This window comes from Gymnoscopelus braueri (genome assembly GCF_963280865.1).
Source record: "Gymnoscopelus braueri genome assembly, chromosome: 18".
Lineage (NCBI taxonomy): Eukaryota > Metazoa > Chordata > Actinopteri > Myctophiformes > Myctophidae > Gymnoscopelus > Gymnoscopelus braueri.
Window position 1 is genome coordinate 8,049,047 of NC_137618.1, and position 23,318 is coordinate 8,072,364.

A 23,318-nucleotide genomic window follows, 5' to 3' on the forward strand; every position below is an offset into this window, starting at 1 on the left:
TAACTCTGAGAGTGTACACATTTGTACACTCTCAGAGTTAAATTTACATTGATTTTACAATACAAATTGGGGTCCGAGAGATATAAATGCCATTAATGGGGGTCCGTAGCCCTAACGCATGTCAAACTGGGGGTCCTCGAAATTCAAATGGTTGAGAATCACTGCTAGAGCCGTAAATATCTTCTCTTATGGGGGTCCCTGGCATATACTTTCAAATGGGGCGTCCGCAGGCTAATAAGTGTAAATTTGGGGGGTCCTTGACATGAAAAAGTTTGAGAACAACTGATTTAACACACATGCTCTCTTATGGAGGTCCCTAGTACAAAATCTTTTCAAATGGGGGTCCCCGGCCAAATACAACTAATACATTTTGTTTTTGAGCCAAACTGTGTTCATCAGCATTTTGACTTCAGCAGCAGGCTGACGCATGGAACCTTTAAACCGGTGCCGCTCCTGTTTCCTCAGGATGACATTTGCGGTGACACACTAGCCATGAAAAAAAAAGACATAATATTTGTAAACAGAATAAAAGGTGAGTGAGAAGCGTTTTGTTTTTGAACTACTTATTGCTATAGATATTTATATATATTTTACCAGAGGATGTTATTGTCAAAAATGGACTTCTAAGTGAGTAAAGGATGTGTGGTGTCGTGGTTGAAATGGCATTTTGTTTCAAGGATGAGACAGTTAGGCTAACGTTAGCATAGCGGCTAACTAGCCTGCTGATATCAGCTGGTGTCAGGTTGTTGTGATCAGAGGTGGAAAGTAACTAAGTACATTTACTTAAGTACAATTGTGAGGTGTTTGTTCTTTACTTGAGTATTTCCAATTTTCAGTACTTTTACTTCTACTCCACTACATCTCAGAGGCAAATATTGTACTTTTACTCCACTATTATATGAAAACTTTAGTTACTTTGTAGATTTGGATTGTTATTACAAAACATACATTAACCACTTAAGCCCTATATTTTTTGGCCATTTCAAAATAGTAGATCTACAAGGTCGCATCTGCTGTTTTCAAAGGCAGTAAAAAAATACCTCAAAAAATTACTTAAGTACAGTACTTCAGTAAATGTACTTAGTTACTTACACCACTGGAAATCAGCTGATGTTATGATCAGCTCTCTGACCTTCTGCTCTGAGGCTGTTGTTGTTGTTATTAATATATTAGTGGTGGTAGAAGTACTCACATTTTTTACTCGAGTGAAAGTATCAATGCTGCAAAATGTAGAAATACTCCAGTCTGTTACAAGTAAAAGTCTGGAATTCCAAATTCTACTTGAGTAAGAGTACAAAAGTATTGGTATCAAAATGTACCTAAAGTAGAAAGTACTCATTATGCAGAATGTCCCATTTCACAAGTTCTCAAATGGATAAAAATATTTGAAAATAGCCGATTTACAAGCTTTGCGACGCGTTGTGTGAGCTTGTAGATCTGCTATTTTCAGATGGCCTAAATATACATAGGGCTGAAGTGGTTAAAGTATGTTTTGTAATAATAATCTAAACCTACAAAGTAACTAGTAACTAAAGTTGTCAAATAATTGTAGTGGAGTAAAAGTATAATATTTGCCTTGAGAGTAAAAGTATAGAAAATTGGAAACACGCCAGTAAAGTCAAAATTCCTCAAAGGTGTACTTAAGTACAGTACTTGAGTAAATGTACTTAGTTACTTTACACCACTGGTTATTATTAATATTGGATATATACAGGAAGAGTGGACACATTAACATTATGGCCATCTCAATGTTTTTTGGCTATTCCCCCCCAATATGTAAAAAAAAGAAAATATAGAATTTGGAAAATGGTCTGAACTTAAAATAATGTAAAGTATACATGATTTTGAACATTCATCATTATCAGACTTTAATTTACCCTTCAACATAATGACTGTCTATCCACAGGTTTTGTAGCAATTGTTGAAAAATATTAGGCCTTATGTCAAATGTTCAAGAAGCACGTTCAAATCATGTTTACATTCATTGAGATCATTTTCTGCGTTTTTTACATTTTATAAATAAAATGTAATAATAATAATAATAATAATAGATCGGCTATTTTGAAAACACCTGATGTGATGTATAGGTTTGCATAGCGCTGGTCCACAGCGTTAAGGAGAACTCCTTCTAACGCTATGGACCAGAGCTATGGTTTACACTGCCTTTAATATGTTGTCATTAAACAATCTGTTAGGGAGTGCTGTCTGCTAGTATTGGAACAAAACACAAACAGAAACACGTGGCATTTTTCATGGAGTATAGTTTGACTTTGTGTAGTATATAGTCATGAAAAACAAGTCAGGGGTCTTCAACGTTTTCAGGCCAAGGACCCCCTAGCCGAGAGAAAGATGAAGCAGGGACCCCCTCTGTATTGTATACAATTGTGTTTCAGATAAACTTTTGCTGCTCTTTTTTCCCTCTACACACCTGTAACTCTTTGCCAAAAATAGCCGATCTACAAGCTCACAACGCCTCGCGCTGCGAGGCGTTGTGAGCTTGTAGATCTGCTATTTTTGGCTAAAGTTCTCCTCAGAAAAGGGATGCTAGGGTTGAAGTGGTTAATGTAAAAGGAAAAAATCTTATCACACAAAGATTTGGCGGACCCCCTGTAGTAACTCTGAGGACCCCCTGTTGAAGACCCCTGCCCTAGATTATTGACCGACGGGGCAGAATTACGGCATTAATTCACTGTCCTGGATGGAAGGATGCATAAATCAAAGATTATTTTTATAACTTTTGCCTTGATTATTTATGATGAATGAAAGATTATTTTAAAATAAAATAGTACGTAAATCACCTTTTTACAGCAATGCATTGATTGCATTTAAAAAAAATATATATATTCTCAATTATTCGATTAACCTACATGAGCAAGATGAAACAGTTTCTAGGTTCCTCTTAATGTGGGTTATTATATTTTGGGTTAATTGTCCAGCCCTGTGCTCTGGTGTTGGTCACGAGGCTGTCTTTCCATGTGTCATCATCACTGAGTCAAGGTCACTGATGATGAGAGGCTGTTGGATCAGTCATGAATCATCACATACTCATGTACTATCCATCATCTTTGATCAACATTATTATTATTATTCTCTTAAAAAAAGAAAAATCAAATAATCAGGAAGCGCATACAAACGCATTACATACAAACAAATTGATTTAACACATTTGAATACATACATTTTTTTAAACTAAATCTATTCATCTGATAAACCACTTAAGCCCTTTTCCATACTTTGCCGTACAAAATTGGTATCACACATTCCTTCCCTGGCTGACTAATAATCAGCCAGTGATTAGTAATCTGTGTGGGTACACACACACACACACACACACACACACACACACACACACACACACACACATATATTTTTATGCCAAGTCTTCATGGTTGATGAGCTCACACTTTTCACTATGTTGATTGCGCTACTTTAATTTGCCATAAGGACTTGTCTTGTATGATATCTATAAGGTTTTTAATATGTTATTTTCCATTATGACATGGCTCCCTCTGACTGATCCTGGCTTCTGTCACTGCAATGTCAAGGGCTACATAAACATAACCACTAAAGCCCTATATACTCGGTCGTATGGAAGTTTGTGAAAATAGCCGATCTACAAACCCCACGTCGTGTTGCCATGCATGCATGTTTGGGAGGTTATAGATCGGCTATTTTCACTATTTGTGAAAAATATTTTTTCACTTATAATGGCACGCCTAAAGTAGGGATGTCAGGAGTGGTTAACAACAACACAGGCATTTGTTGCCCCCCCCAAAAAAACTCCTAATTTCCTAACCCCTGACACGCACAAACACACACCGAATCAGTAAAATGCTGCGTGGCGATTGGCTAGCGGTGATGTCATGGACTCTAAATAATGTATGTGTGTGGAGGAAAGTGGAAGTCCCTGCTGGACTGTTCAGAGTGGGACGAGAGAGGGAAATCAATACCAGAGAGAGAGAGAGAGGGAGGGAGAGAATGAGATATGGAGAGAGAGAGAGAGAGTTGGCAAGGGCAGACGCTGCATCATAATGTAGAGAGTGAGACCGTGTTGCCATGTCTGCTTATTATAAGCGACTTTGGGCTTGTTTTTCTGTAAAGTTGCTTGTAAACATTGGTAGTTGGGTTTTTTGGTTTTGTTTCTATAGTTGCTTATTTTGTTTTGTTTTGTAGTTGCTTATTTGGGCTACCTTCCTAAATGTTGTTTAAACCAGTGGTTCTCAAACATTTTCACGTCAAGGACCCCCAAATTAAATTGTGATTGTCCACCGCCCCTCACATCTGAAAAATATTTTGTGGCCAGGGACCCCCATACAAGACGTGTGTTGTTAAAATGTTTAAAAAATATTCCACGTTTAAAAAAATAATAAAGTTTTGAAAATAGCAGATTTACAAGCTCACAATTGTGAGCTTGTGGATCGGCTATTTTCAAATAGCCAATGGACATAGGTTTCAAAGTGCTCACGTGGCCTATAGTCGCTTCTATTGGGCTTGTTTTCATAGACACTTATTTCTCTCGCAAAATCTGGCAACACAGAGAGAGAGAGAGAGAGAGAGAGAGAGAGAGAGAGAGAGAGACAGTGGGATATGGATGGATGGATGGATGGATGGATGGTGTGAGTGTGAAGTGAACTCCACCCATCCCGCCTCCTGGGTGCTTCCCCCCCCCCCCCCCCCATGCAGCGCAGCACCATGCTAGCTGATGAATATCATCTGTCATACCAACTGAGCAGGGAGACAGACAGGGAGGGATGCTCTACTGTATGCTGCTGTATTTCTGGGCCATACATGAGGGTTTAAAGCTAATGGACACTACAGTACAACTACAGTATGTATAGGCAGGCAGGTAGGTTTTTAGACTGTTTATACATTTCGCTATTCAGGGTTGGCTAAAGTTCGCCCAGCCAAGTAACTTACTGTTGTTGTCAAAGAGTATTTTTTCACTTAAGTGGGTGCTGTACTGTATTACATACATACAGTGGTGTAAAGTAACTAATTACATTTACTCAAGTACTGTACTTAAGTACAATTTTTAGGTATTTTTACTTTACTAGAGTATTTCCAATTTTCAGTACTTTTACTTCTACTCCACTACATCTTAGAGGCAAATATTGTACTTTTACTCCACTATAATTATTTGAAAACTTTAGTTACTAGTTACTTTGTAGGTTTAGATTATTATCACAAAACATACATTCACCACCTCAGCCATATATTTATATTTCGGCCATTTGAATCTGTCTTTTGACAATTTTAGACATGTTATTAAATTGAAAATGTGTGAAATGGCCGGGACATACTGCATAATGAGTACTTTTGTACTTTAAGTATATTTTGGTACCAATACTTTATTACTTTTACTCAAGTAAATTTGTTATCCCGGACTTTTACTTGTAACAGAGTATTTCTACATTGCAGTATTGATACTTTTACTTAAGGAAAACATTTTAGTACTTTTTTCCACCGCTGTAAAGGGGGTACAGAAGACAGAGAAGTTTGAGACCACTGATATACCACCACGCCCCATTTGATAATATGGTGTATTGTTTAGTTGTTATTGTGTATTGCGGTGTCCCTTGACAGACCATGTCTATTTTCTCTCTCTCTCTCTCTGTTTATTAGAGTGAAGCCACAAACCGTATCAAAGCTGACAACACCGGTGCCATCTGAGCATGAGACGAGTGTCTGAACCGGGCTAGCTGATCCTCAATATCGACTCTCCCCTGAGTCTTGACGTCTCCCCGCCTGCCTGCCTGCCTGCCTGCCTGCCTGGCTGGCTCCCCCATTTGTCTTTCACCACTTTCCCCTCATGGTTCAGAGTTCTCTCGCTGGTGTTCTGAAGCCAACCAGCCATGTGTATTTAGCTAAGTAGAGCAATTGTTCTGCCTAAATCGGTGTCATTTCTGGCAGCGTTTCTGGCAACCCGGCCGCTGAAGTGTGTGTGTGTGTGTGTGTGTGTGTGTGTGTGTGTGTGTCACGTTTTGGCTTAAGTCCCCCACCAACAACGGCATTCCCCCTGCTGCAGCTAGGAGCTCTTCTCCCTGGATGAAAGCCCTGACTTGAGGGGAAGAAGCAGCCAGAGAGAGGGCCGGCCTCCCTTTGGACTGCAGACCACTGCTGCTCACTGTTCCTGCTCTCTGTTGGATAGACAGTACCAACAGTCACTCCAGGCACTTCACTGGATTTATACAGGTCAGTAAAGGGGAGCTGCATTACCTTAGTCATTATGTTGTAGTCATTAGCTACAGTCCTGTCCCTAGGGCTGTCACGACTGCAAATCTAAGTTGACGATTAATTGCCTCTCAAATAATTGCGATTATCGATTTAAAGGTAGGGTTAGTGATATTTTTGGGTTAAAACAAAAAGTATTTTGTTAAAAGGTTAAAGCACTATATTCTGATAGTAATCATTGCTATAGAGTCGGTAGGTGTCAAAATCTCAGCCAATCAGGAGAAAGTACCCATTTTAAGCTTAATTTTTATAGTGTTCCAGTTCCAATTTTGTCTGCTCATTTCTTAGTGTCATCACTTCCAATTTCACTTGTTTAATCTATATCCTGATTGAGTTCTCTATCCTGATTGGATAAAATTGGAAATGAAACTGAAACTGAAACGAAAATGCATTTTCTGTTTTATAAAGAGCTGGGGAGACATGGAGACTCCTTCTACTGAACAAACACTCTATAGCAATGAGTACTATCAGAATATAGAGCTATTTAACACTTATTTTAACCAAAGAAAATCACTTACCCTACCTTTTAATTGTGTGTTTGGCATTGAACATTGGGACGTATGAATTCAAATTACATTTCTGTTTGCCTTGTAGGCTTTGTAATAAAAAATTGCACAGGGCAAATAACTTAAATATACAAAGAAATTATTGACATATTTAATAAATTTATACATGTAAAATAGCAGAAATAGCTGATCTACAAGCTTTTTTTTTGGAAAATGAGTGAACATTTTTCAACATGGAGACGATTATGACGATTATGCAAAAATAATAATTGAGATTATCTCAAATGATTGCGATTAGACAATAATGTAATAATTGTAACAGGCCTACCTATCCCCCATCTTTTGCCACCAGAGGGAACAGATGGCAGATCTGAACGTGGCTATGTGGGATCTGGGACTCTGACTCTACCTGTGAATCCGTCTGGCAGTAAGAAGACTTCCAGCCCAGCCCGGGGAGAAGAAGAAGGCCCAGCCCGGCCCCGGGGCCCAGTCAGTCAGTCAGTCAGCCATGGAGGGGCTAGAGGGGCTGGACGCGGTGGGTGACATAAGCCCCGCCTTGGAGGCCACCGAGGACTTCATCCACTGCCTGGGGGGGTCCGGGAGTCCGGACCACCAGAGCCACAACCACAAGGGGGACAAGGTGGTGCAGGCCCCAGGCCCCAGGCAGCCCAAGAAGCAGCTGCAGGAGGCCTCCAACGTGGCCCTGGGCAAGCTGAGCTCCAGCGGGGTGTGGGGCCTGCTGGCCAGGGAGCACCAGGCCGAGGTGGGCCCACTGGGCCTGGCCTGGGCCGACCACCAGCCCCCCTCGGCGTTCAGCGTGCTGGGGCTGGGCATGGTGGGGGGCCTCAGGTACGCAGTGGTTTAAAGTAACTACTAACTAAGTACATTTACTCAAGTACTGTACTTAAGTACACTTTTGATGTGTATTTCCAATTGTCTATACTTTTACTTCTACTCCCATTACATCTCAGAGGCAAATATTGTACTTTTACTTCACTACAATTATTTGAAAACTTTAGTTACTAGTTACTTTGCAGATATACATTATTACATTATAAAACATACATTAACCACTTTAGCCTTATTTTATACCTAGGCTATTTGAAAATAGCCGATCTACAAGCTCACAACGCGTCGCATCGCAACGCGTTGTGAGCTTGTAGATCTGCTATTTTCAACATTTGAGTACTTTAACTTTTGGTACTTTTAAGTACATTTTGATACCAATACTTTTGCACTCTCACTCAAGTCAATTTTGAGTTCCGGTTCTTTTACTTGTAACGGAGTACTTCTACATTGCAGTATTGATACTTTTACTCGACTAAAACATTTGAGTACTTATTCCGCACCACTGCAGGTACGGCAAGAGGAGCCGCGCGCGCTCCACCAACGACCTGGCCGCCCACACCAAGGACTGCAGCACCGGCAACTCCTCTTCCACAGCCGCCTCGTCCAACTCTGCCTTCAAGAAGGGACACAACCGCTCCAGGTCGGACGTCAACTACCGGCCCTCTGCCTACATCACCGACAACGGGCTGCCCGCCGTGGACGGGAACACGCTGAAGAACATGGCCCTCAACCACCTCAGAGAAGGTCAGTTTGACTCTCTGTGTGTGTGTGTGTGTGTGTGTGTGTGTGTGTGTGTGTGTGTGTGCGTGTGCGTGTGTGTGTGGTTCAGCTATCTTTAACCCATTAAGAACTTAAGGCCAATTCTACAAATTCCTTCTAATTCAGTAGTTCTCAAACTTTTTCTTGCCCCCAAGGACCCCCAAATTGATATATGTTTATTTTGGTCGCGGACCCCCCATCTGAAAACGTTTTGTGCCAGGGACCCCCAGAAGAGAAGATTTGTGTTTAAATTAAGTGCTGAATTATTCAAGATTTTTCAAACACTTTCAAGTGTTTGAAACACACCCTATCTCTTGGCTGAAAATAGCCGATCTACCGGCTCACAACGCCTCGCACTCGCACCAGAATCTTCACCTCATATGCCATGATGCCCAGATTGGGACGCCGTTGTATTGGTTAACTCATTCCCTGCCTAGAACGTAAAAAACGTAATTATTTCCAATTACGCCAAGAACGTAAAAAAAAACGTAATTAATTTTTTTTCAAATGTTTTTTTCTTTTATTTTTTTATTTTTTTGACCCAAAGACCAAGGAGATATGATTTTTCGAAGATCTAGACTCCTATCCACTTCCTTGTTAACTTAAAACTTAAAAATTCTGTATCTCGGCTCCTGAGCACTTTTTTTTTTTTCAATGAAAAATCTCTGGCAGTGGGCAAACGCGGCCAGAAATAATTCAGGCAGTGAATGAGTTTAAGAATAGAATGTTCTTGTAATAGCCTTCTTGCAGCATTTATAGCAGATGATACCGTCTTCGTCACACTGGAGTCAAGAAAACAGGAACAGATCAGCGAATGACAATGATTCACATCTACAATCATCATAACTACAGTACTATAGTTATTGTAGGGGACCCATTTCAGGGCAGATTTAGCTGTTCAAACATCTATTTCCAACATTTATAAAAACATATTTATTGTTTATGAGAATGCCAAATAATAACTTTAAGTACAATTCCTTTTGAATATCCAGCATTTAACATTTTCTGTAGCCCTGCCTTAGGCACTAGGGCTGTCACAATTATGGCATTTTACATGACGATTATCATACAAATCTTTGCGATCAACGATTTAATTGCGCTTTTGTCGTTGAACACTGGAAGGTATGATTAAAAATAATATTTCTTGTTTGGCTTTTAGGCTTGTTTGAACATATATGAACATTTTTCAATATGGAAACGAATAGGACGATAATGCCAACAAAAAAAAAGCGATTATCTCAAATAATTGCGAGTAGGCGATGATGTAATAATTGTGACAGGCCTAATAGGCACTGGGCTCTGTAAGCCCGTCTCAGTCAGCAGATTGATCTAACTGGCACTTTGGTACAGTCGTGCACACTGACATTGAATCAATGAGGTGCCACGCCCTCTCGTAAGAGAATCACACTAAATGTCCATTACACTTATGCCTAGTTAATAGCCGCCCAGTCTCACGTAGCCAGACATCTATTTCCACAATCTCCGAATGCTAGTGTATAGAGTCTTGTTTGTCATTTCCATTCACGAAATATGTGATAGATTTTTTTCTTTATTTGAGTGTTATGCTTCCAAGCCCAGCCCATATGGACTTAAAGTACAACTTAGGTTTTGTACAACAAGGGTTATCTTATTAGTTTGTAATGATAATAATTAAAAGATGAGTGTTAAAAAAAAATCATGTATTGTTTTCTATCGTTTTTTTTATGATTTAGTGATTTTTAACTGGGGGGCGGGGGCATTCGGTCCATTGGTAATAGTCATGAACGCAGCCTCCGATTTCCGTGAAACATTGTACCCACATCCCCACTAGGCCAAGGAAGAAATGCCACCCTACATTTTTCAAATCAGCCTCATGGTGGCGCTGTAACAGGCAGATTCACATTTTGGCCTATTTATAGGCCTATTTATAGGCCAAAACGTGAATCTGCCTGTTACAGCGCCACCATGAGGCTGATTTGAAAAATGCCTTGTGGGGATGTGCGTACAAAGTTTCACGGAAACTTTAAAGTACACTTTGACTTAGACACTGAACCGACATGGCAATTCACAAACAACGATCAAACGAATAGCCGACTAAAACACCCAAGCAATACAACCTCAAACTTTTCTGTTTGACTGTATAGGATGTCAAGGCCAGAAAGTATTTTTTTGCCACTCAGTAGGCGTTCCCGCATAACCTCCGGGTACGATGATGCCACGCGCATAGCCTCTAGAGGACAAATTTGCGCGACTGTAAACTAAGAGGAAACGGAAGCGGGGACGAGGCGTCATATATCCTCTTTATCCTCTGATCATTTTCAGAGCTTCCGTTGCTCCAGACTGTGTGACGGAAGCATTTGAAAATTGTGGGAGGCAACAGTCTGGGTCGTGAGACTAATAGCCCCCTGACCCCCCCCCCCCCCCCCCAAATTAGTGAAATACCACTTTAACCCTAAATTATACTAGGCTATTCGGAAATAGCCGATCTGCACGCTCAAAACGCCTCGCACTGCTCGTGCGGTTTTGAGCTTGCAAATCGGCTATTTTCCCCCCCAAAAAATTACACAACATTGTTTAAAAAAATCATGTTCTCTTATGGGGGCCGATGGCACAACATCTCTTCAGATGTGGGTCCGCTGCCAAATTCTATATCAATTTGAGGGTCCTTGACAAGATTTTTTTTTTCGAAAGGTGCATTACGGCCAATTAGAAATGCAATGATAATAATGTCTTGCCGTCCCGTTGGTTTGGAGAAGCTCCCTTCAGGACTGAGAGGTTTTCAATAAAAACATGACCCGGCCTTATTTCCCTCATCTCTGCTGAAGCATCCTCGCACAGAGAGAGACATAATGACACATGATTGTTATGAGCATGATAACCTGAAATCACACAGCTGTGTGCTATGATGACGCTCTCACGCACGCTGGCGCACGCACACATTTGTATTGCTATACTTGTGAGGACATCCAAATAGGATGCCAGTTTTATGAATGCCATTTCAGCCAATCTACAAGCTCCTTGTCCTGGGTTCGATTCCCGCGGGGGGACGCTGGGGGCGTGTCCTCTCCTCCGCGTCATCAGTGCCCATACCCTAGGTGGGGTTGGTGAAAGGGCCTCTCTGTGTGGAGTTTGCATGTTCTCCCCGTGTCCCCTCGGGTACCTACCCTCACAAAAACATGCAGTAATCCTGGTCTCTATACTGCCTCCCCCTGGTCAGCCGCGGCGCCTGATGGAGGGGAGAGGAACTGGTTGAAATAACGTATTCCTTCCACACGCTACGTCCTACCGGGGAAACTCCCGCCTGTCGGGTGATAAGAAGCGGCTTGCTAGCTCTCATGCATTGAAGGAGGCATGAGCTCGGCTCTGGGCTCTCCCTACGCTGGCAGAGGGAGTGCAGCGCTCAGGATTACTTGGACAATTGGCACTGGGTGAAAATAATGGGGTTGCAAAATCGTGGGATAAAAATGTAAAGATATAATCTACAAGAGACGTGCTGTGAGCTTGTCGGCTATTCTCAGTGTGTGACGTCAAATCTTGGATAACTCCAACCTTAAACCCTAAACTTAACCTCTAAATATTTAATCCTAACCCTGTCCTTAATCTTTTCCTATTGTAAGCCTAACTCTAAAAAGCTTTTTTAACCATAAAACATGTTTTTCTTGAGAGGACCAGGACAGTCTATTTCTCAAATTCTGCTGTACTTGTGGGGACATTTGGCTCTCACAAGTATAGTAGGCCTAGTACACACACACACACACACACACACACACACACACACACACACAAGCAAACACACAAAGAACTCGGTGCAGTTTGTTTTGTGTTTGTGTGTGTGTGTGTGTGTGTGTGTGTTTAGCCACATGAAGACCTAAGGAGATCGTCTCCATAGAAGGATAATAGGCTGTAATCCTGTCAGCAAATGGGCTGAAATGAGGCGAGAGGAGAGGAGAGGCAGCCCAATTATCCTGCCCCCGATACTAGCAGGATTATTTAGCATTAGCATAATGTGTGTGCCAATAGGAGTCTGGCCTTTTTTTAAGGGGAAATTCGGAGTCAGACGGCTGTGTTTTTTTTCCCTCTGCAAGGCTCGCCTTGAATTCTTAATTTACGCTCTGTAGAGGTGCCGCGCGCTGAAAATAACAGACCTACAAGCTCATGAGGGGCAAACTTTTTCATGTCAAGTACCCCCAAATAATGTACGGTACTGTATATGTAGTTGGCCGAGGATCCCCATCTGAAAATGTTTTGTGCCAGAGACCCCCAGAAGAGAAGATTTGTGTTATTCAAATTATTCAAAATCTTCCAAACATTTTTGAGATTTTTTCAAAGATTGCAGATGTACAAGTGTGAGCTTGTAAATCTGCTATTTTTGAATATCCAACATATAAATGGATAAGGCGGTTAAAATTATTGTGGCGCTCTGTAAACTACTTTAGCTGGGGACCCCCTGGAACCCCCCCCCCCCACCCCACCCCAAACCCCACTTTGAGAACCATTGCAGTAGGTAGGATACAACAGCAGTGGCAAGTAGTGGGGGGGAATTAATTGGCATAATTATTCAAATTGGGAGGAAAAAGAGGTAAATTCGATTACTCAGAAAACAAAGAATTGAGTCTACTAATGGTTTAGGTCTTCAACGTTTTCAGGCCAAGGACCCCCTAGCTGAGCGAGAGATGAAGCAGGGACCCCCCTCTATATTATATAAAATTGTGTTTCAGATTAAAGTTTTTTTTTTACTTGGTCTGCTCTTTTTCCCCCCTTTTTACACCTCTTTGCCAAAAATAGCCGATCTACAAGCTCTTTTTGGCTAAAGTTCTCCTCAGAAAAGGGAAGTTAGGGTTCAAGCAATCTGGGAACCCAGAGCCAACTGAAAAGGAAAAACAGCGACCTCTGCTGTTTGTTACTATCTCAGTTAGCTCTGGGGGGAGCAAAATGGAGCACCCGTGCGCAAGGAAACCGGGGTTTTGGTCTGCCTTCAGCCTTTCACTTCCGGTGGTGCGACTGTTTTCATTCCCACTAACTAATATGTCTACACGGAACACTAACACCACTTCTCCCAGAGAACATGGATCGTTTTGGTTATAAGCCCACTTGTTTCTATGATGAAAGGGCAAGTTAAAATGTGAATATCTTTCCGTGGTTTTGTCTGCTCCGCGGACGCTATTGTTAAATGAGTTTCGGTTGGTTTCCAGTGGGGAAGGATCGACGGACACGTGAATCCCGCCCACTACATTTGATTGGGTAAAGCGCGGCCTGCTTCCTGATCTGAAGGCACGCCCACTTGTAGGTCAGTGCGTACACGTTATGACAAACCTCCCCGACAGATTCCAACGCAGAGCAGAGTCTGTTCTTGAGAGATTAGGGTTCAAGTGGTTAAGGTAAAAAAAATAATCATATCACACAAAGATTTGGCGGACCCCCTGTAGTAACTCTGAGGACCCCCTAGGGATCCCGGACCCCCTGTTGAAGACCCCTGTACTAATGGTTTAGTAGTTGTGTTTCCCGCTTGCAGTCCTCTTCAGGTACAGGTGTACACAGTCTCACATCATCATGCCATTACACTTTTCGAGAACTGAGCATTTTAGAGTTTTTGTTTTTCTGTCGACCTTTTGAGGGCCCGTTCAGAGATCTCTATGATGTCATCAACATTAACCCATTAAGACCGGCGGGAACGCATCTGTGCCATTTTACGATTTCTGTGGCTATTCAAAGATCGCAGATATAAAAGCTCATACTATGAGCTTGTATATCTGCTATTTTGGAAAAATCCTGAAAATGTGTGCAAATCTTTGAATTTATATATATATATATATATATATATATATATATATATATATATATATATATATATATATATATTTTAAAGCCAACATTTGTAACTCAAATCTTTGCTTCTAGGGGAGTCCATGAAATAAAATATTTTACGATATTTATTTTCTTTTTTTTTTTCTCGTTAGGATTTAGAAAACTTTTTTAGAATCGGCCTCGGGTCTTAACTCATTGAGTGCCATTAACGTGTTTCACGTGTTTTAGCGCTATGGTGCAACGTGCCATTAACGTGTTTCACGTGTTTTTGAAAAAATTTGAAAAAAAAAAAAAGAAATCACACCCAGTGTGAAGTGGGCGGTGTGGTCACACTGGTCATCACAGTGATGGAAGTTCACTTAAAGAAAAGTAATATTGTGGACCGATACGATACGATACGATAATACTTTATTGTCAGTTTGCACTGAAATTTGTCTTGCGACCCAACAGCCATGTATGCAACATATAACACACACATTTGACATGACACAAGAAAACAAAAAAAATACATACATAAAGACATGCAAAGACAAGAGCAATGTCCACCACATAGCCTACCCCTGGCCTATAACTCCTGATTAAGCCTCAATGTCGTCTGATGGACAAAGGACCTCTTCAGTTTGACCTTATTGTATGTAGGAACACCGTATCTCCTTCCTGAAGGCAGCAACCTATATTCTCCATACAAAGCATGGCTAGTATTTGAAGTGATATTCCTTGCCAACCTTATCATACTGTTATTATACGTAGATGTATAGAGCCTCTGAAGTGGTTGTCCAACAATCTTTGAACAAATGTTCACTTGCTGCAGCAGTTGTGACTTTAAAGCTACAGACAGACATCCATACCAGGTGGTACTACAGTACTGCAGAACACTCATAATAACAGAAGTGAAAAACAAAAGAAGAATCTGTCTACTAGCACCAAAAGATCTCAGACGGCGAAGGAAATAGACTCTTTGTTTTGTCTTCTTACCCACTGATTCAATCTGGTCTTTCCATGACAAAAGGTGGTCTATTACTACTCCTAGGTATGTATACGAACATACCTGGTTGATCTGTTCACTATGAATAGTAATGGGGGATCTGTGTATCTCTAGTGGAGCACCAAAAACAATCTCTTCTGTCTTTTTTGTGTTAATGATAAGAGCGTTGTTATCACTCCACTCCACCACCTTATTTACTCTGTGTTGGTGCAGTCCAGGATCACTGGAACTATCCAAAAGAGAAATCAAGACTGTATCATCAGAGTACTTTAGAATGTATTGGTCTGGTTTGTCAGTGCGACATTCAGACAGACATTCCTCAGTACGACAGCTGTCAGTATAAAGGGTGAAAAGTACAGCTGAGCTTACACAACCCTGGGGAGCACCAACATTAGTAGTTAATGCTGAGGAGAGGGTTTTGTTCACTTTCACCCTCTGTACTCTGCTAGTAAGGAAGGAAGCATACCAGTGAATTAAGTATGGATTCAGTTCCAACTGTACCATCTTTGACACCAGAATATCAGACTGTATTGTATTGAAGGCTGAAGAGAAGTCTAAGAACAGCACCCTTGCATGATTCTTATTAGACTTATCTAGGTGTTTTGTAATGAAGTGGACCAGTGTGACAACCGCGTCCTCTGTACCGCAACCTTTCTTATAAGCAAACTGACAGGGGTCAAATTTGTCTTTAGTTATACTCACATGATGTTGCAACAGTATTCTTTCCAGTGATTTCATAGTCACTGAAGTGAGAGCTATGGGTCTATAATCCTTATGTTCTTTTGGACATAGGATTTTGGGTAGTGGTTTTATGTGTGAGGTTTTCCAACACAGAGGAATTATGTGTGTGTCTACAGAGGTTTGAAATATTGGTTGCCACACAGAAGCCAACTCGGATGCAAAGTTTTTGAGGAGAAAAGCACTGCACTCGTCCGGCCCATTAGCTTTCCTTGTGTTAGTACACCGAAACACTCTCCTGACATCCTCTTCAGTGATGATAATTCTGTCTGAGGGGGCAGGTGTTACAGCCTTCAGTATTTCAGTGCACTTAGAGGAATCACCTAATGATTCGAATCTGGCATAGAAAGTATTTAGGTCATTGGCAAAGCCAAGTTCATTGTCTGTCACAATAGGTTTGGTTGGGGATGACATTCCTGTCATGGATTTCATAGTATCCCACGCCTTTTTGTGATTTTTGGCTTTAAACGCATCCTCTAGATGCTGTCTATGTGCCAATTTTGCCTGCCTCATTTTTGTTTTTAGCTTTTTTTCTGTCAATTTGAGTGCACCGAAATCTTTGTTTATGAAGGCTGTTTTCCTTTCATTTATTACATTCTTTATGTCCTTGGTCACATATGATTTATTGTTTGGATAGATTTTAATTTCCTTTGTAGGAACAACCAGCTGTACACAAAAATTAATGTAATAATTTGTAACTGTGGTTATTTCGTCCAATGAACCATCTCTAAAAGTGTCCCAATCTGTACAGTCCAGGCATGCTTTTAGTTGTTCCTTGCTTTCATTTGTCCATGTCCTAACTACTTTCTTCTCCAGCTTTCCTCTCTTCAGTTTTGACTTATAGACTGGAGTCATGCACACAACATTATGATCAGAGGTCAATATAGGCGGGCCTACCTTGGCAACATATGCATTTGGAATGTTCACATAACACTTGTCCAGAATGTTATTTTTCCTAGTCGCATCCTTGACATACTGTTTAAATCCTGGCAACACAGTGTCTAGATAACACTGGTTCAAGTCTCCAAGCACGATTGCTGGTGCCTCTGGGTACTGTAGTTGTAGTCCATGTACACTGTCAGCAATTGTTTTTGCTGCCTGTGCGGCTCTTCCTGGCCCTTTTGGAGGCACATAGACTAGGAACAGCAGAATGCACCCAAATTCGCGGGGAAGATAAAACGGTCTTAAAGTCATGCCCAGGATCTCCACGTTGGGATCGTCGCATATCCCGAGTTTGACGGAATGGGATCGACACCAGAGATCATTAATGTACACACATACTCCACCGTAACCGCTCCCTCCACCTCTGTCCAGTCGCACCAGAGTGAATCCGGGGACCTCATAGAGTGAGTCTGGTTTTGATGGCTTTAACCAGCTTTCAGTGAAACATAACAGTGATGCCTCACGAAATTCATAGCTGTACCTTGTGTATGTTCTTATCGTGCTGATTTTGTTTTCCAAGGATCGCACGTTGGCCAGAACGATAAAGGGGAGCGGGGGGCGGGTGAATCTCCTCCGTAATCGGATCCGAATTCCCCCTCTTTTTCCTCGTCTCCTCCTCCTTTTTCCTCGGATCAGCTCCACGGGGATGTCATCTAACACGGGCAAGTGGACGTGGCCCGCCGTTGTGTTCGGCTCCGGCGGCCGTAATGCCAGTAGTGCAGCTCGGCTGTACACACGGGCGATCCCGGTCGCCCCGTCTTCACGCCAGATGTTTGCCTCGAGCCGGGTCCCCGGTTCTACCGACCAGCACTTTCCACAGGAGTTACTAATGCACAGGATCAGTAGAGCTACCTCTACGGCTCTCATCTTGGCGATCTTGCACATCTTTACATGTAACGACATATAGACACACGGACAAAACAAACAACTAAACACCAAGGCATACAAGGCACGCTGAGGTCACGGTGCAGCCACAGAGCAGCGCACACGGAAGCTCAGAGCGGACCAACCATTGTACACCCCTAACTTAAAAAAAAAACATGTGTTATTTTTAAGTGCATAGTCCTATTTATAGGGCTATGCACATGTGTCATGTGTTTCACTAGCCAATCACAGTCCTGAATAGAGTCAGCGGTGGCCAATCACGGTGCAGGGCTAGGGGGGTACAATGGTGGCCAATCACAGCGCAGGGTTGGGGGGGTACAATGGGTGGGGGGGTACAATGGTGGCCAATCACAGTGCAGCGAATGTCGATGTCCAAACCTCACATATAGGGGCGGTTTCACCGCCCAAAAAAGAAAAAAGATAATGATATCTTGGCTTTTGAAGTCAAGATATCATTATCTAAAGATTTGCAGCTCCATCCACTCCTTGTTTAATTTATAACTGAAAAAGGCTGTATCTCGCTTCCTAAGCACTTTTTTTTTTTACTTTGAAAAAATAAAAAAATAAAAATAGTAATGGCCAGAAATAGATATTAATAATTTGGGCACTCAATGAGTTAATATCGTCCAACCTGATATGCTGACGCCAGTGCTCAGAAACGACTGTAATGGCATTGTCCGTCAATCGAATGGAGCTGACTCACCTTTTCGGTGTCAACCAGGGGAGAGGAGGACGTGATGTCCATTGTTGTGCTTTCATCAGCTCCTTTTGGGGCGGAGGAAGAGAGAGCTTCACAGACTCACTCAAACTTTTTCATGTCGAGGACCCCCAAAACTATGTTGGCTTCCGACCCCCATCTCAACATATGTTGTGCCAGGGACCCCAAGAATAGAAGATTTGTGTTAAAATGTCAAAATTGTTCAAACATTGTTAAAACATTTCAAATAATAGCTAAAGTATAAAATAACTACTTTTGCTGGGGACCCCCTGGTACCCCCCCCCCCCACCAAGGACCCCTGGGGGTCCCCGGACCCCACTTTGAGAACCACTGCTGTAGACCAGTGGTTCTCAAACGTTTTGGTGCCAAGGACCCCTACATTGATATGTATTTGGCCGTGGACACCCCCATCTGAAAATGTTTTCTGCCAGGGACCCCCAGAAGAGAAGATCTATGTTACAAAAATCTTCCAAACATTTTATATATATTAAAAAAAGATATGTCTAAAATAGCAGATATACAAGCTCACAGCACATGTTGAAAAGCTAACATATAGAATATGGATATAGTGGTTAAGATGATTGCTGTATTAACACATTTAGCTGGAGACCCCCTGGAACCTCTGCTGTAGACATCAGTGGTTCTCAAACGCTTTCATTATTTGGCCGTGAACCCCCCCCATACTCTGTGTGTGTGTGTGTGTGTGTGTGTGTGTGTGTGTGTGTGTGTGTGTGTGTGTGTGAGATCACTTCCAATTTCACCTTTTTATCCTGTATGAGTTCTCCCTCCTGATTGGATGAAATTGGTAAATTTATGTGTGTGTGGTGTGTCCCTTATACCCCCCCCCCCCCCCCACACACACACACGTGCGCAGAGCGTTCTGTATGATAGATTTCTCCGGTGCGGCGGTGACAGGTGTAACAGTGATGGATGTGTTGGTCGGTTCAGCGTTTCACCTTCAGCTGCCAGCCTTCATGCCTCCCCTGCTGCCTTGCTCATTTACCTTCCCTCATTAACATATTTATCGTTGTCTGAAGACATTAGGACAGGGGTCTTCAGGGTTTTTTTTTCAGGCCAAGGACCCCTTAGCTGAGAGAGAGATGAAGCAGGGACCCCACACTACATATTGTATTAGATTGCGTTGCAGACTTTTTCATTGATTTCATAGATGGCTTCATAGACTTGTTTTACAGCACTATCATCAGTGGTGTGTCAATTCATGTTTTTGTTTTGTTTATTTCAGACATTTAACACATTGAGTGCCAAAAACGGTCCGGACCGTTTTTCATAATCCAAACGAGGAGTGCCAAAAACGGTCCGGACCGTTTTTGGGAAAACATTATTATTTTTTATTTTTTTTCTTCACAGCACCAGGAGATATCATTTTTCGAAGATTTAAACTCCAATCCACTTCCTGGTTAACTTATGACTTCAAAAATATTTTGTGACTACTTGAAAAAGGTTAAAAAATGGTTCAAAATCCAGGCACTGACTGTACCCTGTTTTAAAAAAAACCCTGGCACTCAATGTGTTAACCAACAACGCAATAAAAGACACAAACTAGTCCACAAACTAGACAAAAACAATGGTTGTCTGCAAAACGTGAGTTTCGACCCCTACTGCACTGTGCTATATTATTTGTGTGTGTTTAGGGAATGGCTGGGTTCATTTAGTCACGGACCGTGGATCGACGGGTCGGGTATTGGTCTAAGTAATTAAGTACATTTACTCAAGTACTTCCACCAACGTGGGTCTTTTTTTTTGGAGAAAGAGGGCCAGAGGAAAACTTTTTTTTCCTTATACTGCCAATGGGCGCCAATGGTACTACAGGCAACGTACACGTCGGCCTGGCGGTGAATGTTGATCGCACGGAAGGAAATACTGGAGCCGCAGGTAACGGAGGGGGAGACAAAACAAACAACGTAAGGAGCATCGGCGCTCGTTACGTCTCCTTACGTCCGACTATAAATGATACTTAAGACGGTCAATACTTAGTGAACTTGGCCGTTGGCTCTGTACTTGGTTTGCTCCTTTTTCCCTCTACACCAAACTACTTTGCTGAAAATAGTCGATCTACAAGCTCTACAATACAAGCTCTATAATCTACAATAAGGCAGTCTACAGGTGGACTGAGATCTTTTGACAGTTTTGACTGGCTTCAACTCTGCTGTCCCTGTGACTGTGTCTAACCACATGAACCCTAGCGTCCCTATTCTGGGGACGACATTCAGCGAAAATGGCAAATCGACAGCTATTTTCGGCGATTGGATTGTTTGTGTGGGGGGGGGGGGGGGGGACCAAGTATAGACCCCTAGGGAACCCCGGTCAACGAAGTACATAGGGTATAAATGTCTAAAAACTACGCTTTAAGGACGCACTAGTGCTTTTCTTCCCTCAAACTGTGGTCTATTTTGGTCCTGACCTCACCCCGTGTCTATGATTTTAACATGCAACTCCTCTGACCTTCCACTGTGTTCCACTTAGTCTTTCAAATGTCTCCAGTAGAAATGGAAAATGTCTTGAGTTTTGTGTGTGTGCGCGTCTGTGTGTGTGTGTGTGTGTGTGTCTGCTTGTATACTTTTGAGGGCCAAATGTCCCGACAAGTATAGTATAATTTGAGAACATAACATTTTGGAGCCCATTTTCCTGGTCGTCCTCGAGAAATCAAATTGTTGTTTTATGGGTTTAAAAAAATCTAGTCATTTAGAGGCAGTGGTGTAAGGTAACTAAGTACATTTACTCAAGTACTTTTACTTCACTGGAGTATTTTCTATTTTCTATACTTTTACTTCTACTCCACTACATCTCGGAGGCAATTATTGAACTTTTACTCCACTACAATTATTTGAAAACTTTGACTACTCAACTTTGCAGATATATAAATTATTACATTATACAATAAACATTAACCACTTTATCCCCATTTTATACCTAGGCTATTTGAAAATAGCCGATCTACAAGCTCACAACGTGTCGCTTCGTGAAGCGTTGTAGATCTGTTATTTTCAAACATTTTAGTGCTTTTACTTTTTGGACTTTTAAGTACATTTTGATACCAATACTTTTGTACTTTTACTCAAGCAAATTTTGGATTCCAGACTTTTACTTGTAACAGAGTACTTCTACATTGCAGTATTGATACTTTTGAGTACTTTTTCCACCACTGCAATTGAGAACAGAATTCAGGTTAGGATTAGTCATTTAGAGGTTAGGTTTAGGGGTTGGGGGGTTAGAGTTATGCGGGTTTTTAGGTCTAATTAATGGCAATAAATTGTATATAAAATCGTCTCTCCTAAAATGTAGACGTCCTCACGAGTATAGTAATGCAGACAGTGGGTGTATGTGTGCGTGCGTGTCTCTGTCCAGGAAACTGTGGGAGTCTGATAGTCCGTGACAGAGCCAGAGCAGTAAAACACTGTGGGATGTTTTGATTGGCTATCTGATTATTGGGTGTGGCCGCCTGCCTGCCACAACCCTGCTTATACTTAGTCGGAACGGCGGTGTCGGAGTCGCACACCGAAAATAGCAGATCTACAAGCTCACAACGCGTCGCTGAGCGACCCGTTCTGAGCTGCTATTTTCGGTTCATGACACCGGAAAAAAATTTGTATAAGTAAAAAAAGTATTGGCTTCAAAATAATATTTTGAAGCCAATGCTTATTTTACTTTTACAAATTTTCCCGGAAAGTATGTTATACTTTCAGTACAACTGTAAAAGTACTCAGTACCCTTTTCACATTTGTGAAAACGTTAAAAAAATTGCCGATCCACAAGCTGTGAGCTTTTTCGAATAGACAACGTATAAAATAGGGCCTAATTGGTTCATGTTTTTCAACATTAAAACAATTGTGGTGGAGTGAAAAGCACAATGTTTGCCCCCGAGATGTAATGAAGTAGAAGTAAAAAGTACCTTTTAAAATTGTACTGGAGTGCAGTGCTGGAGTGAATGTGCTTAGTTACCAGTGGTGGAAGAAGTACTCAGATATTTTACTTAAGTAAAAGTAGCAATACCACAATATTAAGATGCTCTGTTACAAGTAAAAGGCCTGTGTTCAAAATGTTACTTGAGTAAAAGTACAAAAGTATTGGCATCAAAATGTACTTAAAGTACCAAAAGTAAAAGTACTAATGTTTGAAAATAGCAGATCTACAAGCTTGTAGATCTGCTATTTTCAAATAGCCTATGTATAAAATAGGGCTAAAGTGGTATATATATGTCTTAGAATATAGTCATTTATATCTGCAAAGTAACTAGTAACTAAAGTTTTCAAATAATTGTAGTGGAGTAAAAGTACAATATTTAGTATGTAGTGGAGTAGAAGTAAAAGTATTGCAACTTGGAAATACTCTAGTAAAGTATAAAGTAACAAAAATTTGTACTTAAGTACATGTACTTAGTTACTTTCCACCACTGTTATTTACCACTGAAATCAGGCGTAACCGATCCTGGAACTGAGGCGACCAGCTGTAGTGCAGAGAGTTTATGGAGAGTTGACTTTGGACAGAGTTGCTGAAATATCTGTTGTAGTTGGACGCCTAATTGTATATGCGCACGTTACTCATGCGAGAGGCTGTGCGTGCATGGGTGCTTGCACGTGCGTGTGTGTCTTTTTAATGATAATGATCTTTATTTATAAACCGCTCACCGAAACAGGTTTACAAAGTGCTTAACAATAGAGAGATAAAATACAGCCATAAGGAAAAAAACAACAGTTGAGTAAATATCAAAGGATAAAATCTAAATCGGTAATACAGATCTCAACAATTAGTCAGTTATGACATACAAAGGTTCACAAGGAATAAAACATGGCAATAAAAACAATGTAAAAACCTCGATATAACATCTGGTTTTCCGAAGTAATTCAAAGTTATACGGCTTAACTTTTTCAAATAAAAAATGCGAATAAAGATAAAATAACCT

At 41.3% G+C, this 23,318-nt stretch overlaps 1 protein-coding gene across 1 annotated transcript in view; it reads left to right on the plus strand.

Moving 5' to 3' along the window:
- The first annotated feature begins 464 nt into the window (after nt 1–464).
- Nucleotides 465–23,318, plus strand: part of plekhm3 (pleckstrin homology domain containing, family M, member 3) — a 93,610-nt gene continuing 70,756 nt past the window's right edge. The window contains exons 1-4 of the mRNA XM_080456911.1: nt 465–532; nt 5,623–6,192; nt 7,090–7,586; nt 8,095–8,330. Of these exons, the coding sequence (XP_080313037.1) occupies nt 7,246–7,586; nt 8,095–8,330 (577 nt within the window). The 5' untranslated portion in view covers nt 465–532; nt 5,623–6,192; nt 7,090–7,245. The remainder of the gene's footprint in view (nt 533–5,622; nt 6,193–7,089; nt 7,587–8,094; nt 8,331–23,318) is intronic.